An 18937-nucleotide genomic window follows, 5' to 3' on the forward strand; every position below is an offset into this window, starting at 1 on the left:
GAAACATGTCTCTCAACAATCAAGGAAGAAGATTAGGGAAACATGTCTCGCAACACAGTGCCTTGTCCAGGACCAAAGTAAAGTGGTCATGGTATGGCTGATGGATACCTGAGCCACTTACTGGCCTTTGATGTGCTCTTTATCTAAACCTACTGGGATTCATATAAGTGGCCATTTAAAGCTGCTGTTTAGGGAGTTCCTGCGGTGGCACAGCGGAATGAATCCAACTGGTATCCATGAGGATGCAGGTTTGATCCCTGGCCTCGATCAGTGGGCTAAGGATCTTGCATTGTGGTGAGCTGGGGTGTAGGTGGAAGACGTGGCTCAGATCCCGTGTTGCTCTGGCTGTGGTTTAGGCCAGCAGCTGTAGCTCTGATTGGACCCCTAGCCAGGGAACTTCTATATGCTGTGGGTACGGCCCTAAAAAAAGAAAAATAAAAATAAAGCTGCTGTTTAAATGGCAAAACCACTTAGCTTGCTTAGGTAATGCTAAAGTATATCCCTCTTGGTTTCGTTCAAATCTGAACTTTATTTGGTACTGTGGGTTAGGTTTAAAGTTCTGCTTTAGGAGTTCCCATCGTGGTGCAGTGATTAACAACTCCGACTAGGAACCATGAGGTTGCGGGTTCGATCCCTGGCCTTGCTCAGTGGGTTAAGGATCCGGCATTGCCATGAGCTGTGGTATAGGTCGCCGACGCGGCTCGGATCCCATGTTGCTGTGGCTGTGGCATAGGCCGGTGGCTACAGCTCCGATTAGACCCCTATCCTGGGAACCTCCATATGCCACAGGAGTGGCCCTAGAAAAGGCAAAAAAATAAAAATAAAAATAAAGTTCTGCTTTAAAATTAATCTCTTGGAGTTCCTGTCATGGCACAGCAGAAACAAATCCAACTAGGAACCATGAGGTTTCAGGTTTGATCCCTGGTCTCGCTCAGTGGGTTAAGGATCTGGCATTGCCATGACCTGTGGTGTAGGTCGCAGACGTGGCTCAGATCTGGCGTTGCTATGGCTGTGGCGTAGGCCAGCAGCTGTAACTCCAATTGGACCCCTAGCCTGGGAACCTTCATATGCCAAGGGTGCAGCCCTAAAAAAACAAAAATAAAGAAAATTTAAAAATAAAATTAATCTCTTACTGATTGAGAAATACCTTTGTGTCTTTTGCAATGCAGCAAGCTCACACAGGTTTGTTTGTTTGTGTGTGTGTTTTTTGTGGGCTCTGTATTCTTCCCCCCTCCCCAATTACTAGTAAAGACACTGAGTCAGTAATCAAAAACTTCCCAAACAAAAGTCCTGGACCAAGATTCTCATACTAAGTGAAGTAAGTCAGAAAGAGAAAGACACACACCATATGATATCACCTATATGTGGAATCCAAAATATGGCACAAATGAACCCATCCACATACCAGAAGCAAACCCATGGACAGAGAGAACAGACCTGTGGTTGCCAAGGGGTTGGGGAGGGAATGAGATGGATTGGAGCCTGAGGCTAGTGAATGCAAACTACTACATTTACAATGGGTAAGTATTGAGGTCCCATCCACTCACTAGCGATAGAACATGATGGAAGACAATATGAGAAAAAGAATGCACACACATGCACAATTGGGTCATCCCACTGCACAGCAAAAATTGACAGAACACCACAAATCAACAATTTAAAATTTTTTTTAAAGTCCAGAACCAGATGGCTTCTCTGATGAATTCTATAAAAACAGTGTTTTCCTGGTTTTTTGTTTTTGGTGGTTTTTTGTTTGTTTGTTTGTTTGTTTGTTTTTGGTCTTTTTAGGGCCACACCCATGGTACATGGAGGTTCCCAGGCTAGGGGTCGAATTGGAGCTGTAGCTGCCAGCCTGCCACCACAGCCACAGCAAGGGGGATCCAAGCCGGCATCTGCAGCTCACGGCAGAACCTACACCACAGTTCACGGCAACACCAGATCCTTAACCCACTGAACGAGGCCAGGGATCAAACCCACAACCTCATGGTTCCTAGTCTGATTCGTTAACCACTGAGCCACAACGAGAACTCCCTGTTGTTGTTGTTTTTAATTGAGGTAAAAATGGTCTATAACATATTTGTTGCAGATTACAACATAGTAATTCACTATTGGTGTACACTACAAAGTAACAGACCACGAAAAATCTACTTACCATTATTACCATAAATTACCCCCCTTCACCCACTCCACCCCACCTTCAACACCTTCCTCTCTAGTAACCACTGGTTTTGTATTAAGACATGGTCCATCTAAAAGGAATGATGTTGGTGTGTTCAAAGGAGTTTCTTTCTCTTCCTCATGGCAATTAATTTTTTCATAATTTTCTCATTCCTCTTAGCACATTCAACATATTATCTTCTAGGTCTGGGAACTGGAAAGCGCAGGCAAGAAACATGAAGAGAGAGATCATCCTCCTGGAGGGAGTCAGGCACCCAGGCTTGACCTGCATGGAACTGCAGGCAAACCCAACTTCTTCTGTGTCTGCCAAGCATAGTCTGCTATGTACCACACACCACCAAACACAAGAGGCTTTCGGCAGAAAGGTCTCAACAGAAGTAGGGACAGGAAGTTCCTGTTATGGGTCAGTGGTAAGGAACCCAACCAGTATCCATGAGGATGCAGGTGCAGTCCTAAAAAAAAGAAAGAAAAAAAAAAGTAGGAATAGGAGGTGAATTCATAGCCTCAAGGTGAAGGGCTCTTGCAGCAATTATTATTATTATTTTTTAGGGCCATGTACCCTCAGCATATGGAAGCTTCCAGGCTAGGGGTCTAATGAGAGCTACAGCTGCCCCCCTAAGCCACAGCCACAGCAATGTCAGATCCAAGACTCGTCTGTGACCTATACCACAGCTCATAGCAATGCTGGATCCTTGACCCACTCAGCAAGGCCAGGGATTGATACTAGTCAGGTTCATTTCCGCTGAGCCACTATGGGAACTCCCTCTTGGAGCAAGCAGTTCTTGACCTAAGCCAAAGTTATCATTTCCACTTCAACCATGTTAGTCTTTTTCTCTCACTCATCTTCTTTTCTGAGCACTTACTCTCTTGGTCCCTATCTTGTGTTTCTTTGAGCCTGACTGCAATCTAGTCTTCTGTGACGTTTCAGGAATATACTGATCTTTTTTAGGATAAGCATGTGTCTTAGATACCTCTATTTTCTTGCCATCGGTACTCAAGTTGTTGGCACCAGTTCCACATTGTCCTGACTCAACTGCATTTTTTTGCTTTTTAGGGCCACACCTGAGGCACCCAGAAGTTCCCAGGCTAGGGATCGAATTGGAGCTGCATCTGCCAGTCCACCCCACAGCCACAGCAATCTGGTATTGCCAGATCCTTAACCCACTGAGTGAGGCCAGGGATGGAACCTGCATCCTTATGGATACTAGTTGGGTTTGTTACCACTGAGCCACAACAGGAACTCCCTGACTCACTTTATTAATTGGAGGCAAAATGGTTGGCAAAAGATAAACTGTTTTATGACAAGATGTGGGGCAAGCTTTGAACTATTCATTGGTTTCAGGAGGATGAACTTCATTTGTACTCAGCAGCTCCACCTTGACTTCTGAAGTTGAAGAAACACCTGGTTCCATTTGATGGTCTTCAACAATTTCCTCATTAACTGGAACCAATGTAAGAATCACACTTTCCTCCTGCAATGCCTCTTCAAAATAATTCTTCTCGTGATTTGGGTATGCCACTTTGAAGAACTCTCAGAGAAAGGCAAAGCTGGCAATGTTAAGGATACCTGCAATTTAATCCTCTAAACCTCATGCTGTTTTTAAAAGGTCAAGTTAAAAGGCAGGGGCCTTAAATCCTGAGTTGCTTAAAGACGAAAAATTTCAGAGAAATCCTGCAGTGAAAAGTTTTTCTGATGTGTCATTCCCACTGGAAGATATATATATACACACACCATATATGTAGCATAGTTCCTGGCATAAAAAATAAAATTAGAGACACAATAAGGTTTTCTTGTATAGGTTTTGACAAACTGGTATGCCTCAAAATAGCAGATAAGCAATGCCATTTTTGCTAATAGCACCTGCTGTGACTCAGAAAAAGGACCTACTATTGAATATCCTGCAAAAAATATCTTCAAAGAATTTGACCATTTATCTTATTAACATGGTTACCTTACTAAAACATTTTCTGAAACCAAAAGCTGGGATGATAATACATTTATAGCAATAGTCTTATTAAAGACTGTCATAGTTAACCTAATGCATCAGAAAACAAATGCTGGGTTTTTTCTATCTTCTCTAACTTAAGGTAGTGCCTGAAAACAAAGCCATTCAGTAACTGCTCAGGTAACTGTTAACAGTGACTCAGCCTTTGTGGCTTCTAAATTAAGGATTGACAACCTTTGTCCTGACTCTATACCATTAGCAAGAACAGTATACTGACATAAAAAACTCTCATTACCTCAGCCAAAACTATTGATCTTTAAAAGTAATAGGTTTGGGTTTTGTTTTTTATTTAATGTTTTTGATTTGGACCACTTTTTCTTTTGAAAACCTTTTGATTTATCGTCTTGAAGGACACAGTATTCGAAACGAGCGGGCATATTAAATCTATTTTTCTTCTCTCTAAATGATTTCTGAAAACAATGCATTTATTAGATTTCTGTGTGTGATGACACAGCAGTCACTTTAACAGAATCTCAGTGCACTTTTGCTTAGCTATTCCACACTAAATACTCAAGCTAAAATCAATTACTTTGGGGAATTCTAAATTTATTTAACATTACAGGTCTGTTTGAAAATGCAAGTTATTATTATTATTAAAAACAATAAAAATTAATAAAAATTTTGGTAACTGGTTCATGACATAGCTCTTGTATTCCAGTTATTAATAAAAATTTTGGTAATTGGTTCACGACATAGCTCTTGTATTCCAGATTCTGAAACTGGAAATGTAACTTGATTAAACTATTGCTTTTACTGTAATAAAACACTTTTAGATATTTTAGAATTTGTCTACTTCCAAAAAAGATTCAAAGCAGCTACTACTAAACTGGTATCAGAAAGTCATTTCAAATGTTGCAGAATACAAAACATCTTCAAGTATGTGGCTTAACAAAACACAATGAAATTTTGCCAAGCATAAATAGTCACTCTGACGACATGGTGGCAAAGCTTTTCTTTGCAGAACAGTCTGCTGCCTTACCGGCCAAAGATTCTTCTCTCATCCTCAGTATGTGAGATATACTTTGGGAAAAACATTTAAAGCAATTTAAATGATTAAGCAAATTTCTTTAAGCAAAACTGCTTAACACACAAAATTATTGTATACCTAATAGGGTTTTATATTTAACTGAAAAGGACACTAATTAATGTGTACTTAAATTTTTCAAGATCTTTCTGGAAAAACAATCACATCTCTTACAAGATGAAAAGTACAAAATTCACTTATCCTTTATTGTATTTGTGCTATTATGCAATATTACAGCTTATACTTTAGCAATAAAGTACTGGGAAGTTTATTAATCGATAATGAATACCTTAGATACCTTAATGCTGTTAGAAGACGCGGTGCTCCCCCTTTGAAGCTCTTGCATTCCCAAACTGCTAATTTACAGTGTTCAGGTGATCCCAGGGAAATACACTAGTAATAGTTAATCCCTTTCTCCAAGCGTGTACATTAACCACACCGAGGTTTTTACATACTATCTTTAAGAAATCTTTGAGGCTCGTTAATTACTAGACATGACTTTAAAAAAACCCTCCTACTACAATTTTAGTCCAATTCTTAAGTGTATTCATGACACTACAATTCTTCAACACGATTACGAAGCTAGACCCATATACACGTCCGCCAAAATGTCCGCAGAAACGTTAAGAAAGGCTATCACAAGGCCAGCTTGAATACTCATAAATGGCCTTCACTGTCCTGTGAACCAACTGTTTAATATCCGAAGAGACTACTAGTTCTAGTTAGAACCCAAGCGTCAGCTTTTGCAAACAGCAGAAGGGCGTGCACAAGTGCAGAGAGGGTTTTTAAACCCCATTTCATACCCTCCTCCCTGGGAAGTAACAAACCACCCACCACATGAAACTAGGCGGGGGAGGAGCGCCGCAGCCGGCTGCCAGGAGCGCTCTGCAGGGAGGCGGTTTCCCTGAGTCACGGAGAGGGCGGGAGGCTGGGCCCATCTGCCCACGCCACGTCTTCTTCGTAAGGGGACTCGGTTTAAATAGGCAAGGCCCACAGGGGAAGGGACCAGCACCGCCGTTCCTCAAGGCGGCCCAACAGCCACCTCATTCCCAGGAGACGCCGCACTTCCCTAAAACTCGCGCTGCATTCTAGCAGTAAGCAGCCGACCTTTCCCGACCAGCATCACGTGCATCCGGAAGTACGTGGGTGGGACCTAAAGCGCCCACGGAAATGACGTTAGTCGCCCCTAGTCGCATGATGTGGCAAAATGCAAAAAAAAGGGGAGGGGGGAGGGAAAGCAGGCGGCCGGAGAAAGTGATGAGGCTAAAAAAGTAGTCCCTTCGAGTCCTCTATTTACCACCGTGTCGTAGCAGTAAGTGAGGCTTTTAGCGCACTGCGCCCCAAATTCCTGCGCCTCCGCTGCACCGCGGCGCTCCGTGGAGGGGTACATAAGGCGGAGGGGGTGAGGCAACTTGGGCGGAGTTCTGTCGCCAGGATCCCTCCGCAGGGCTCAGCCGTTTCCGGAGTCTGCGCTGCGCCCGGTTCCGCCATTGCGGCTCTCCCGGACCCTGGAGCCTCCGCCCCCGACCTGAGCTCTTTCGTCTGCCTGCCAGTTTCCTGCGTCCCCGGAGACTATCCTGCCGAGCCCAGCCTTCCCCCTCCCCCTTCTCCTCCTCTCCCTTGGAGAGCCTGGGCAGCCACTGCCCCGCAGCCCCAGTGACAGGAGGAGACCATACCCCCCGACAGCGCCATGGCCCAGATTCTGCCAATTCGTTTTCAGGAGCATCTTCAGGTGCGGTGGGGCCCTGGCTGGTGAAGGCTATGTAGAGAGGGCGGTAAGAAGGAAGAAGTTGGAGTCTGAGCCCAAGCAAAAAGGGTAGACTGGGGGGGGTGGTAATCGGTTCCTGGGGTAGATGGAGGATGGGGGCACTATTTGGAAAGCTTAAAGGGTTAAATGATGTGGGGCTTGGATGGAAAGGACGCGAGTCTGGGTACATAGGGGCGCGAGGCCAGGCCTGGATTTGAAGGCTTTTTCATCTTCGCTTCCTGGATGACAAGAACTGCGCATGCTAACCTTTCCACCCCCCGGTTTTATCCAGTTCATTCATTTGGGTAGGTTGGGGGCGGGGGAAGGGTTCTCCCGCGTTTCTTGTAGAGCAAGAATTCTTATCCCCTAGGCCAGCGCAGGACTGTCACCTCCCATTGCTCTCTCTCTTACCATTTCCCCTTCGTGTCTGCACCCAGGAGTTGTGGCGCGGGTGGGTTGGGGAGGAGCAGCCTTTTTTCTTCCTCCCTCTGCGGCTCTCAACAGGAAAGGCACCTTCCCTGGGGTGGGGGGGGGGGACGGCGGTGGCATGTCTCTCGCCTTCCCTGAGGCTGTAGGAACAGAGAAGGTCACTGAAGGAAAAGGAGGATAGAATGGGGGAACATATTTCTCAGGGCGGTGTCAGTCGCAGAGTGTGTGGGATCAAGTTTTCTTGGAGAACTCGGCTTTTCCCCCCTTTTTTGATTTGTCTGGGAATGGTGTGGCTTTTATTCCCTCTTTGCTTCTAGAAGGGAGAAAAAGAGTTGTCCAGAGGTTATCTTGGGGTCTGCTGGTCCAGCAGGTAGTTGGCTTGCCCTGAGTATCTCCCTCAGGATTGCATGGAATTGAATGAGCCCTGGAGATAGAGCACACCTGCCCGGAGATATGCAAGGTTATTTGGTCTGCCTTTGGCTTCCTTTAGTAGCTTCTAGAGTTCTTCCCCATGGTGCATTATCCTGTAGGCAACAGACTGTCTTATCTGGCAACATGCCCGTGGCGGGCCCAGGCAGGTGATCGTTGGAGGGCTTGACTGAATTAAGTCTCTTTTGAGCTTCCAATTTTCCTGGTTCTACTTTGGCTGAAATAATTTATCCATAAAATAGGCTTTCTTTCCAGTTACTTCCTTAAAGAGGCCTGCCTCAGTTTAGTCATTTGAAGGGCTAATTTTGTAATGTTATTATTACAAAAGAGGTACCAGTGGAATGACATGACACTAATACTAGTGACCTTTTGGACACTTTACTATTGAAGGCTATTTTATTTTCTACTTGCCATTGTTATACATAAAGGATTACTGTTAATAAAAAGGCTTAATATTCTGACTACCAACATAATTTTTTTACAGGTAACACTTGCATCACCAAGACTTCTTTTCCTTTAAGTCTTGAAATATAATAGTCTCCTCAAAAAATGAGTTAAGGAATACACTTTATTCAGCTATCTTTGGTTATCAGATGTAGTAGAACACTATTTTACAAAAGGTTAAAAAACATTATGTGGAAAAATGGATACAGAAGTTGTTAATGCTCAATCCAAATTTTAGTTGCTGTGGTTTCTTCTCTTAAGGCGGGGGTGTAAGTGATTGTCAGGGGTTAGGAAAGTAATGTTTGAGGGGAAAACACAGCCTTGTCCTCAGACTAAAGTGCTTCTGGACTGTAATCTTCCTGCAGACAAAAGTTTGTAAAATCATACAGGAAAAAAAGCAGTTACAATTGTTTGTATTACAAAGCAGAGGTATAGCCCACCCACTAGTAAACCTTATTTCTTGACTAGTGGTGTTTTGAACAATAGTTTTTCATTTTTGTTAAAGAGGAGACAAGATTGTTGAATAATCCCAAAGATGGAACTCCAACCTTGTCACTAATTGAAGACAGATTTAATACGGGTCTGATTTCTAAGTGGTTCAGTGTTTTTGCAAATACTTAAGTGAAGCCATTTCCTTCTCAAATAATTTGAAGAATATAAAGTAACCTCGCAAATGTATTTGAAGAATTTAGTCATTTTTTTGAGCAATATATATGCCATGCTTAAGCATGCTAAGGTGACTGTATACTCCAGCTGATAATGATTAATTGCACAGGGCCCTAATCACCAACCTCTTCCAGGATAACGCCTGACTTCTCATTAGTGTCTCTTCCTTTTATAAAAATTAATAAGGATTATTTTAATTGGCATCTTAGGTCTTTGACTTCTGACTGCCTGCCAGTTTGCTAGGAGCAGAATACTTTCTGAAACACTTAGGATAAAAATTGGAAATTGGAATTGAGGAATTTGAGTGTAGAGTTAGCCTGTGAAAGCTTCGCAAGGTGAACTGTCGGCCAGATAAAGCATCCATCAAGGTTCAGAACTGAATCAAGTGACTATTAAATAGTTGTGAAAGTTTTTTCTTTTTGGGGATGTTTACGCTAATGGCAGTGAACAGATGAATGCCTGTTGAGCAAGATTTTGCTAGAATGGCAGATTCTGAAAAAAAATCTTAGGCTATGTATAATGTTGCCTGCAATTCTCATTTTTTGGTTCAAGTATTTTTATGCCGATTGATACATTCTGCTGTATTCCCAGGTTTCTTGAGTCTGCAATTAAAAATCTCCCCACCCTGTGATTTTCCCTTTGACTTGTAAATACAGACGTGGACTGTGTTGTGAATTCAATGGTAGGGGTCCTTGCTATGGTTATTTTGATTTGCAGAGAGAAAACAATGCTAAATATTACTGGGATATGTTGTATGCTTAACTGTACTATCTGGAAGAGATGTACTGCCTGGAATTATGCTGCAATCTACTCTAGGAATAGCTTCTAAATTAAGATGTATCAGATTTTTCAGAATTTTCCTAATGGTCAGTTTACTCAGCCTAAAGGGGTGTGGCTAATTCAAGTGAATGTACTTCTTTTCACTCTGTTTAGGAAATAATTTAAGACATGGAACTCTGTGTAGAATCACAGTCGTTTTCATTTTGGTGTTTATTGCAATACATGATTTCAGGAACCTTAACCTGATGATAGTTGACATGGTATTTGAATTATATTTAACAAGATGTTTTTCTATCACTGTTACTGTGTGGCTTTTGCTTTTTGAGAATTACTATTCAATAGAACTTTTTCCATGATGAAAATTTATCCTAGCTACGTACTCATATTGAAAACTTGAAATGTGACTAGTGTGACTGAAGGACTAAGTTTTTTTACTTTTATTTCTTTTTAATTAATGTAAATAGCTACCTGAGTCTATTGACTATGACATTGGACTGCATTATTACAGCCATACTCACGTGCTTTGTAAGAGTGAAGATTTATCTGGCTACCCGTATTTATATGTTTAGAACATTGTGCTAGTTGAATATTGTCTCTTTTGGGAAGTGGTGAACAATGACTAGTGAATGGCAGGAGCAGCAGACTTCTTTTCTTGTGAGAGTCTATTGTGTCATGTGAATGTGGCTGGGTGCTTCCAAGTCTTCACCTAATCCCCCAGACATCATTCTTAAACAGCTGGAGAAAGTGAGACTCAAACTAGTGCCCAAGGGAACATTGTCAGAATGGGATTTGAACCTGGGTCTTCTGACACTAAATACAAAAGAAAAAATTTTCTCCTCTTGGCCTTAGGAGAAGTTATACTGTATCCTAGTGTGCCTTTTTCTTTTTCTTTTTCTTTTTTTTTTCTGTTGAGTTTTGGCCTGAGAAGTGACTTTTCACTGGTTTACAGTGTGATTAATGATGTGGTATAGTAGACAGGTCAGGGGCTTGGAGGTTGTAGAGACCAGTCCCATCCAGTAGAAAAATATGAGCAACATTTCTATTTTTTACTCTTTCCAATGGCTATATTAAAAGTTAAGAAAAAAAAACTACAGGTTTTAACTTTGTATGCCCCAAAAGTTGTAATTTCAACATGTAATCAGTATAAAATTTTCAGATGAGATTTTTTTTTTCCTTTTTTGTCTTTTTAGGGCCTCACCCTGGCATATGGAGGTTCCCAGGCTAGGGGTCGAATTGGAGCTGTAGCCACTGGCCTACGCCACAGCCATAGCCAAAGCCAACACCAGATCCGAGCCACGTCTGCAACCTACACCACAGCTCACGGCAACGCCGGATCTTTAGCCCACTGAGCGAGGCCAGGGATTGAACCTTCGTCCTCCTGGATACTAGTCGGATTCGTTTCTGCTGAGCCACGATGGGAACTCCTCAGATGAGATTTTTTTTTTTTGTCTTTTGTTGTTGTTGTAATTGTTGTTGTTGTTGTTGTTGTTGTTGCTATTTCTTGGGCCGCTCCCGCGGCATATGGAGGTTCCCAGGCTAGGGGTTGAATCGGAGCTGTAGCCACCGGCCTACGCCAGAGCCACAGCAACGCGGGGATCCGAGCCGCGTCTGCAACCTACACCACAGCTCACGGCAACACCGGATTGTCAACCCACTGAGCAAGGCCAGGGACCGAACCCGCAACCTCATGGTTCCTAGTCGGATTCGTTAACCACTGCGCCACGACGGGAACTCCAGATGAGATATTTTATATTCCTCATTGGGGTGCTGAATTTTCAAAATCTTAGGGCACATCTCAGTTCAAACCCTGTTTTCCCTTTTTTTTTTTTCCTCTTTTTGGCCTCCTTGTGGCATATGGAGCTTTCATGCCAAGGATCAGATCAGAACAGCAGATCCTGTAACCCACTGTGCCGCAGCAGGAACTCCAAACCCTATTTTCATTGGGTATATTTGACCTGTATTTAGCTTTCATGAAATTTACAGTTGGAAAAACAGATTTGCATGTATAGGTTGTTCCAAACATACTTTTATAATTGAATACTTTTATAATTGAATCAATGATGAATTACCACTTAATTTTAATGAATTTAAAAATGAAAATTTAGTCACAGTAACCACATTTCAAGTGCTCAGAACCACATGTGGCTTGTGAAATGTGGCTACAGTATTGGAGAATGCAGGTTAAGAGTAACCTCTTGCTCCTTTGTAAAACAGGCATACTGCCTCACAAAGTTATCATGAAGGTCTACGATTATGTATGTGAAAGTACTCTGTAGCACTTAAGGGATATTAATTGTTAGCTATATAATTTTTGTCTAGTACTTTTTTTTTTTTTTTTGGTCTTTTTGCCTTTTCTGGGACCGCTCCCATGGCATATGGAGGTTCCCAGGTTAGGGAACCTAATCAGAGCTGCAGCCACCGGCCTATGCCACAGCCACAGCAACGCAGGATCCAAGCCACGTCTGTGACCTACACCACAGCTCACGGCAACGCCAGATCCTTAATCGACTGAGTGAGGCCAGGGATTGAACCCGCAACCTCATGGTTCCTAGTTGGATTCGTTAACCACTGTCTAGTACATTTTATTGGTATCTCTCAATCAGTGACACATTTTACTTAAAATGTGTAAACCTAAGACCTAAATTTTTATGGTTTATAAATATTTGGTACTCACCTGAGATTTGAATGTTTTATATAAGCCATTATGTTAGACTAGGGGACAAAGTGGTGAACAGGACCACAGCTTGCATTTATGCTTTCATTGGTTAGTTGGCAAAGGCTGGCCACACATAATTGTAACCATGGATGTTAATGAATGTTTGAGATTGTGCAGGATTTCATACAGATATTCGTATGACAGAATTGATTTTGCTCTGAAATTACCCCAAAGAAAGAAATTTTTAAACTAATCTTTGATTATATCACATGAGTGATCACATGTGCCATTAGCACATCTTTAGTGTTCTTTGGTTTGATATGTTTGAGAATCCTAATAAACCACATCTGAAAGGCCAACTGGAATGCCAGTCAGACCTTTGATGTGTTGATTATGTGTCCTTCTAAAATGTGGTAGTGCTGAAATGAATGTTCTCACTTGATAGGAAATGCGTTCATGGCTGATATTTTAGTTGTTTATATAGAATGAGGCTTTTTTTTTTTTTCCCCCATATTTTGAGCACACTGCTGCATATGGAGTGCCAGGGCCAGGGCTCAGATTCAAGCTGCAGCTGTGGCAATGCAAGATCCTTTAACCCACCGTGCTGGGCTGGGGATTGAACCTGTGTTCTGGTGCTCTAGAGATGCTACCAATCTGATTGTGTCACACAACAGGAACTCCAGACTCCAGAATGAGGCTTTTTTTTTTTTTTTTTTTTGTAAAGAAGAATTTTTTATGGCTGCACCTGTTGCATGTGGAAGTTCCCAGGCCAGGGACTGAATCAGCTGTGGCAGTGTGCTTTATCTCACCGCGCTGGACTAGGGGATTGAACCCGAGGCTCCACAACCACCCAAGCCACTGCATTCAGATTCTTAACCCTCTGTGCCACAGCAGGAATTCCCAGAATGAGGCTGTGTTTTAAAATTGATTTACATATATGCCATGCTAAAGCTACTTTATAAAATCAAATAGTAAGCCATAGTAAAGTTAACAGCTCTAGGTATCTTTTTTTTTTTTTTCCATGCTTCTCGGCCAAGTGCCTGAGACTAATGCTCTTAACTCAAAGGATGACAGGAGGCTTGGATCTGAATGTATTATGCAAAAACCATCTGGCCAGACTTGGACTTTTATGTCTCTTTTGTGTTATGAAGGACATAATTTAAGATAGTTTGTCCTTGTTTAGAGGGAATAACTACTCATCAAATCTTAATTATCCTGAAATCTACAAGATCAAAATACATTGGCCATTATAGTGATTTGAGCACCTACTGTGTGCCAAGAACTCTGTTTTATGTCCATGGTCTCTTTTGATTGGTGATAACATCCCCCAGGTAGGTGGAGTTAGCCTTATTTTGCAGTTGGGGAAACTGAAGTTCATAGCAGTTAACTCGCAGAGTCACACAGCTAGTTGAGTTGGTGGTTAGACTTTAGTATTTGCTCTTAGTGTGGCACATTGCCGCATTTGGTGAATGATCTCTATAGTTTGTATGTATGTTGTGATGTTCTTTGATGTATTCATTCTGCTAGTGGTTGTTCTTAGGTCAGTAGTTTTTATATGATGAAAAAAGTAGGGGCTAGTAAACAAACATCTGATTTTCTATGCCTTAAATGATTATTTAGGGGGGTATTTTAAAAAGGGTTTACCCAAGTTTCCACTGGAAAATTGTTCAGAATGGGATCAGGTTAACTTGTAATAACTAAAGATTAGATTATCTCTATCCCTGTCATAAGGCTGAACATCTCAAATTTGTCTTAGACTTTTCCTTAATGAAAAGGGAGTGAATGTGTTCCAGTCTGAAACCACTTGTGAAAGCAGAAAGCTTCTGCTTTTATTTTACTATGTTATTCATGTTTTTGTGTTATATTGCTATAAAACTTGCATAGAACTCAGGGCAGACTCAGGGGGAGTGAAACATGCTTGCTCCATTTGCGTAGCATAACCATAGAGGGGGAAATGGTTACAAATTTGTAGGACTGTGCTTTGGAGGCAGAGCTTCCAGTAATATTAGTACTTCCTGTTCTGAATCACTGGGTAAATAAGGACTTTTCTTTGAGTTCTGAAGTAAAGGAGATTTTAAAGCTTATTTTTGAAACAGTAAGAACTGGGTCCATTAAAACTATTTTGTCATGTCGAAAAATTTAAATTCTACAGTGTACTGTTACGGAAAATGTCTCCAATGTTTAAGATGAAGTCTGTCTTTTTAGCTTTTCTCAACTTCATTTATTAAATAATTAAAATAATTCTTTCTGGCAGTTGTAAAGTTAGTCTGCAATACGTTTCTATTTATGTCATAATACTTAGCCGACACAGACACTCACATATTAGTCCTTAGCACCTGTGCTGGAGCAGAGTCTCTCTTTATCCAGTTGAGTTGAACATATATGGGGTGCTAAAGGAAAAAAATGCTCATCTACCCAGTTATTACGAAAGCTAAGATCTCTTAACACCAGACTGTCTCCTTCTCAATTTCTACATCCAGTCCATTTTTGGAGCAGGGAAGGGAAGAAATAGGGATCCTGGGGGTTGCAGTTTTAATGACCCCCATCTATTGAAACTGGGGATCATAGTAAATAAAAAATAGGAATTGGATTGAGAGTTGCTTTCTTCCATTTCTGACCAGCTGCTTCTCTGAGAAAGAGGGCTTAAAAAACAACCAAAGTGGCTATAGAGCAGAGCCAAAGACTATCTACATATGCTCAGCTTAGCAAACAACTGACTGGGTAGATCTCATTATTTGAGGATTAATAATTAGGGGGGGAAATCTGTAGGGAGAACATGGTTTACAAAATCCATCTCTTTGCTGACTCTACAATAGTCCACATTCTTTCCTTTTGAACTATGCAAATCTAAGGCAGGTTTCTTTCCCTTTTTTACCATGAAATACTCCTCAGGAAAGAATTTCCTTATATTAAAAGTCTTACCCTCCGTATTACTGAGTCCTTTCACAGTTACTTCTGTTTGAATTGAGTACTTCAGTACTGTTCAGTGAAGGCTGCCATGAACTTGAAATTAGCTGGATTGGTAAGAGGGAAATTTAACACATCTAATGATATTTCTGCTTATATGGCCTTACAGTTGTAACTGTTGGATGTTGTAAGCAAACATTTTATTTTTTTTTATTTTTATTTTTTGTTGTTGTTGTTGTTGTTGCTATTTCTTGGGCCGCTCCCTCGGCATATGGAGGTTCCCAGGGGTTGAATCGGAGCTGTAGCCACCGGCCTACGCCAGAGCCACAGCAACGTGGGATCCGAGCTGCGTCTGCAACCTACACCACAGCTCACGGCAACGCCAGATCGTTAACCCACTGAGCAAGGGCAGGGACCGAACCCGCAACCTCATGGTTCCTAGTCGGATTCGTTAACCACTGCGCCACAACGGGAACTCCTGCAAACATTTTAAATATCACTCAACAATCTGTCATTAGGGATATGTTCCTGGATATTGTAATCTAAAAACAAGTATAAAAACAGCTCTCCCAATACACAAATAGAAATTTGAGGCATGTTATAAAAGTCCCATGATTGCACCATAGTAGATATTTAAAAGGCACTTTGATGAAATGGAGATGACTTAGCACTGCTAATGAAAACACTGATGTGAAAAATGCATATGAAGAGTTTAAAATGGTTTCTGAAATGTTGAGTAGAAGAACATTTCCAAGTTATTTTATAATTTTTTTTTTTTTTTTTCAGGGCCGCACCTGCAGCATATGGAGGTTCCCAGGCTAGGGGGCTCTGATCAGAGCTGCAGCTGCTGGGCTATACCACAGCCATAGCAACTTGGGATCCGAGTCACGTCTGTGACCTGCACCACAGCTCACGACAACACCAGATCCTTAGCCCGCTGAGCCAGGCCAGGGATTGAGCCTGCCTCCTCCTGGATACTAGTCAGATTCATTTCTGCTGAGCCTCGATGGAAACTCCTTATTTTGTCATTTTAAATTTCTGTATAAACTAAGTCAGGTGACTACTTGAATTATATATTAGGCATATCCTAAGAGTTCATTGTTTAATGGGACCAAAAGCCTTTTAAAATTTAGATAAAATTGATATAACTTAAAATTAACCATTTTAAGTTGAAGACTTTAGTGGTATTTAGTACATTCACAATGTTTTGTGACCATCCCCTGTGTCTGGTTCCAAAATACTTCATTATTCCAAAAGGAAATCGTGATCTATTAAGCAGTCTTCTTCCTCCTATCCCCTGGTAACCACCAATGTGCTTTCCTGCTCTGAATTTATCTATTCCTATAACTGGAATCATACATAGTACATGACCTTTTGTGCCTTAACTTCCTTCATTAGGCATACTGTTTGAGGCTTATCCATGTTGTAATATGTATTAGTACTTCACTCCCTTATGGCTAAGTAATACTCCATCGAATGGGTATACCATGGTTTTCTTGTCCTTTCATTGATTGATGAACATATGGATTGCTTCCACATGTTGGCCGTTGTGAATAGTGGTACTTTGAATGTTAATCTTAAATGTTTCTGTTTGAATACCCGTTTTTAGTTCTTTTGGATATATAGCAAGGAATGGAATGGCTGAGTCATATGGTAAACCCATATTTTAAGTTTTTTTTTTGTGTGTGTGTGTGTGTTTTTGTCTTTTTGCTATTTTTTGGACCGCTCCCGCGGCATATGGAGGTTCCCAGGCTAGGGGTCGAATCGGAGCTGTGGCCGCCAGCCTATGCCAGAGCCACAGCAACGCAGGATCCGAGCCGCGTCTGCAACTTACACCACGGCTCACGGCAACGCCGGATCCTCAACCCACTGAGCAAGGGCAGGGACCGAACCCGCAACCTCATGGTTCCTAGTTGGATTCGTTAACCACTGCGCCACGACGGGAACTCCCCCCCATATTTTAAGTTTTTGAGAGACTGTCCAACTTTTTCACAGGAGCTGCACCATTTTATATCCCCACCAGCAATTTATGAGATTCCAATACCTCCACATTCTCTCCAACAATTGTCAAAGACTTTTTTGGATGACGGAATAGTCTGCTTGGGAAAATGAGTACACTTTTGTGGGGGTTTTACTTCTGTGTGTTTGCTCCTAATCTTTATAGCCCTGCCCTCCATTAAGTTGTGTGTTCTACTTAGATTCATATCCGTTTCTTCTGAGACACTATCTGTACCCCCTAGCTGTAACCAATCATAGCTTTGAGAGCATTCACTTGTTTTGTACCAGCCAAATGGCATTTATACAGGAAAAGGCATAACCTTGGGGAGTCATATTTATCTGCAAAATTTGGGATAGAAAAATTTCCCTGCAGTTAGGTCAGAATTGATATGCGAGATTTCATCTATTTATTGGATTATTATTTTTAAGAATGAGTCAGGTTTAAAGGTTTTTAGTTTTCCATTTAGTAGGTGGCTACAAGTAGGAAAAATTCTGTCTTTGAGTCTCCTGATAGTTACCAAAGCTAATAGTCTTCTTGTTCCTGTCTCCAACTGTGGTTCCTTCCTGAATGTATTAACAATTTGGGGTAAGTGACCAGAGTAAAAAATTCTTCTACGAATGATTGCCTCAAGGACTAACATGGAGTAGAAACAAATCTATATGTTTAAGTGTGGGGTCAGTGAGGGCCTTTAAGGCATTTTTATTTGTTGCTTAAAATGTGTGGAGCACATAGAAAAAAAATGGCTGGTGCATTGTTGATGACAGAATTAAAGGAATGCTGCATTTTCAGCATTTTTATTTATTTCCTGCAGAAGACAGCAACTGCGGTTTTTATTTGACAATCTGCTAGTTTCCTGGAAGGGTTCAATGACATTACTACTATCAGCATTTTTTTTCACTGTGATTAATACTAATGAAGGTAGAGGATGTTTTGGAACTTTTAAAGGAAATTATGCCGAGTGAAATCTTTGGTCTAGGAAGTTAACCAGATCTTACAGCACTTAAAAATATCTATATTGACATTCAAGTATCAGCAGGTCTCTAAAATTGATGACTTCATAACTTTGTAGTAGTGACACCTAAGTCAAAATACGCGATTCATTTACAGAGAAGATAACTGAAGTAGGGCTATACTTAGAGCGTATTCAAAATCGCCTTATCTGAAATATGGTGGTTGTGTGTGCTTCCTTTACATCCTAACTATTCAAATGAAACAAAGAGGAAGGAACCGGAAAGTGTAAAGCCAAGCATGGATTGTGAAACATAATCCTTAATAATGCTGTCATAAACACAAATTTTATGTATTTTGGTTTTCGGCTGATTCAGCTGGTAAATGAGTTCTCTTCTGAGTTTACCAGTCATTCATTAGGAAGCACAGTCTCCGGGTGTGCTTATAAAAAGCCTTTTTCCAGTAGTTCTCTGATCTGGTCAAATGTAAGGACTGCTAGTTGAAATTAGTAGGCTCAAAGCAAGCTTATTACTCTTTTAATTATGTGATATTTGAAGGTATAGACATAGTTGTGACTGATTGCTGAGACAGACGTGCTGATGGAGAGTGTCATCTTTAGCTAGTCTCAAAGAACTGGGCATTGAAAAAGTAGTGTGGTTTTACTTGGTTGAATTGTCTTATGCTAGAATTTTCTACCCTTTTTAATATATGTATACTATTGGAT

General features: G+C 41.3%; 1 protein-coding gene across 1 annotated transcript in view; it reads left to right on the top strand.

Annotated features, from left to right (window-relative positions):
• The first annotated feature begins 6632 nt into the window (after positions 1-6632).
• The window catches only part of CLTC (clathrin heavy chain), a 69158-nt gene continuing 56853 nt past the window's right edge, over positions 6633-18937 (top strand). The window contains 1 exon segment of the mRNA XM_047757383.1: positions 6633-6940. Coding sequence (XP_047613339.1) covers positions 6899-6940 — 42 coding nt within the window. The 5' untranslated portion in view covers positions 6633-6898.

This window comes from Phacochoerus africanus, chromosome 14, assembly GCF_016906955.1.
Source record: "Phacochoerus africanus isolate WHEZ1 chromosome 14, ROS_Pafr_v1, whole genome shotgun sequence".
NCBI classification, from domain to species: domain Eukaryota; kingdom Metazoa; phylum Chordata; class Mammalia; order Artiodactyla; family Suidae; genus Phacochoerus; species Phacochoerus africanus.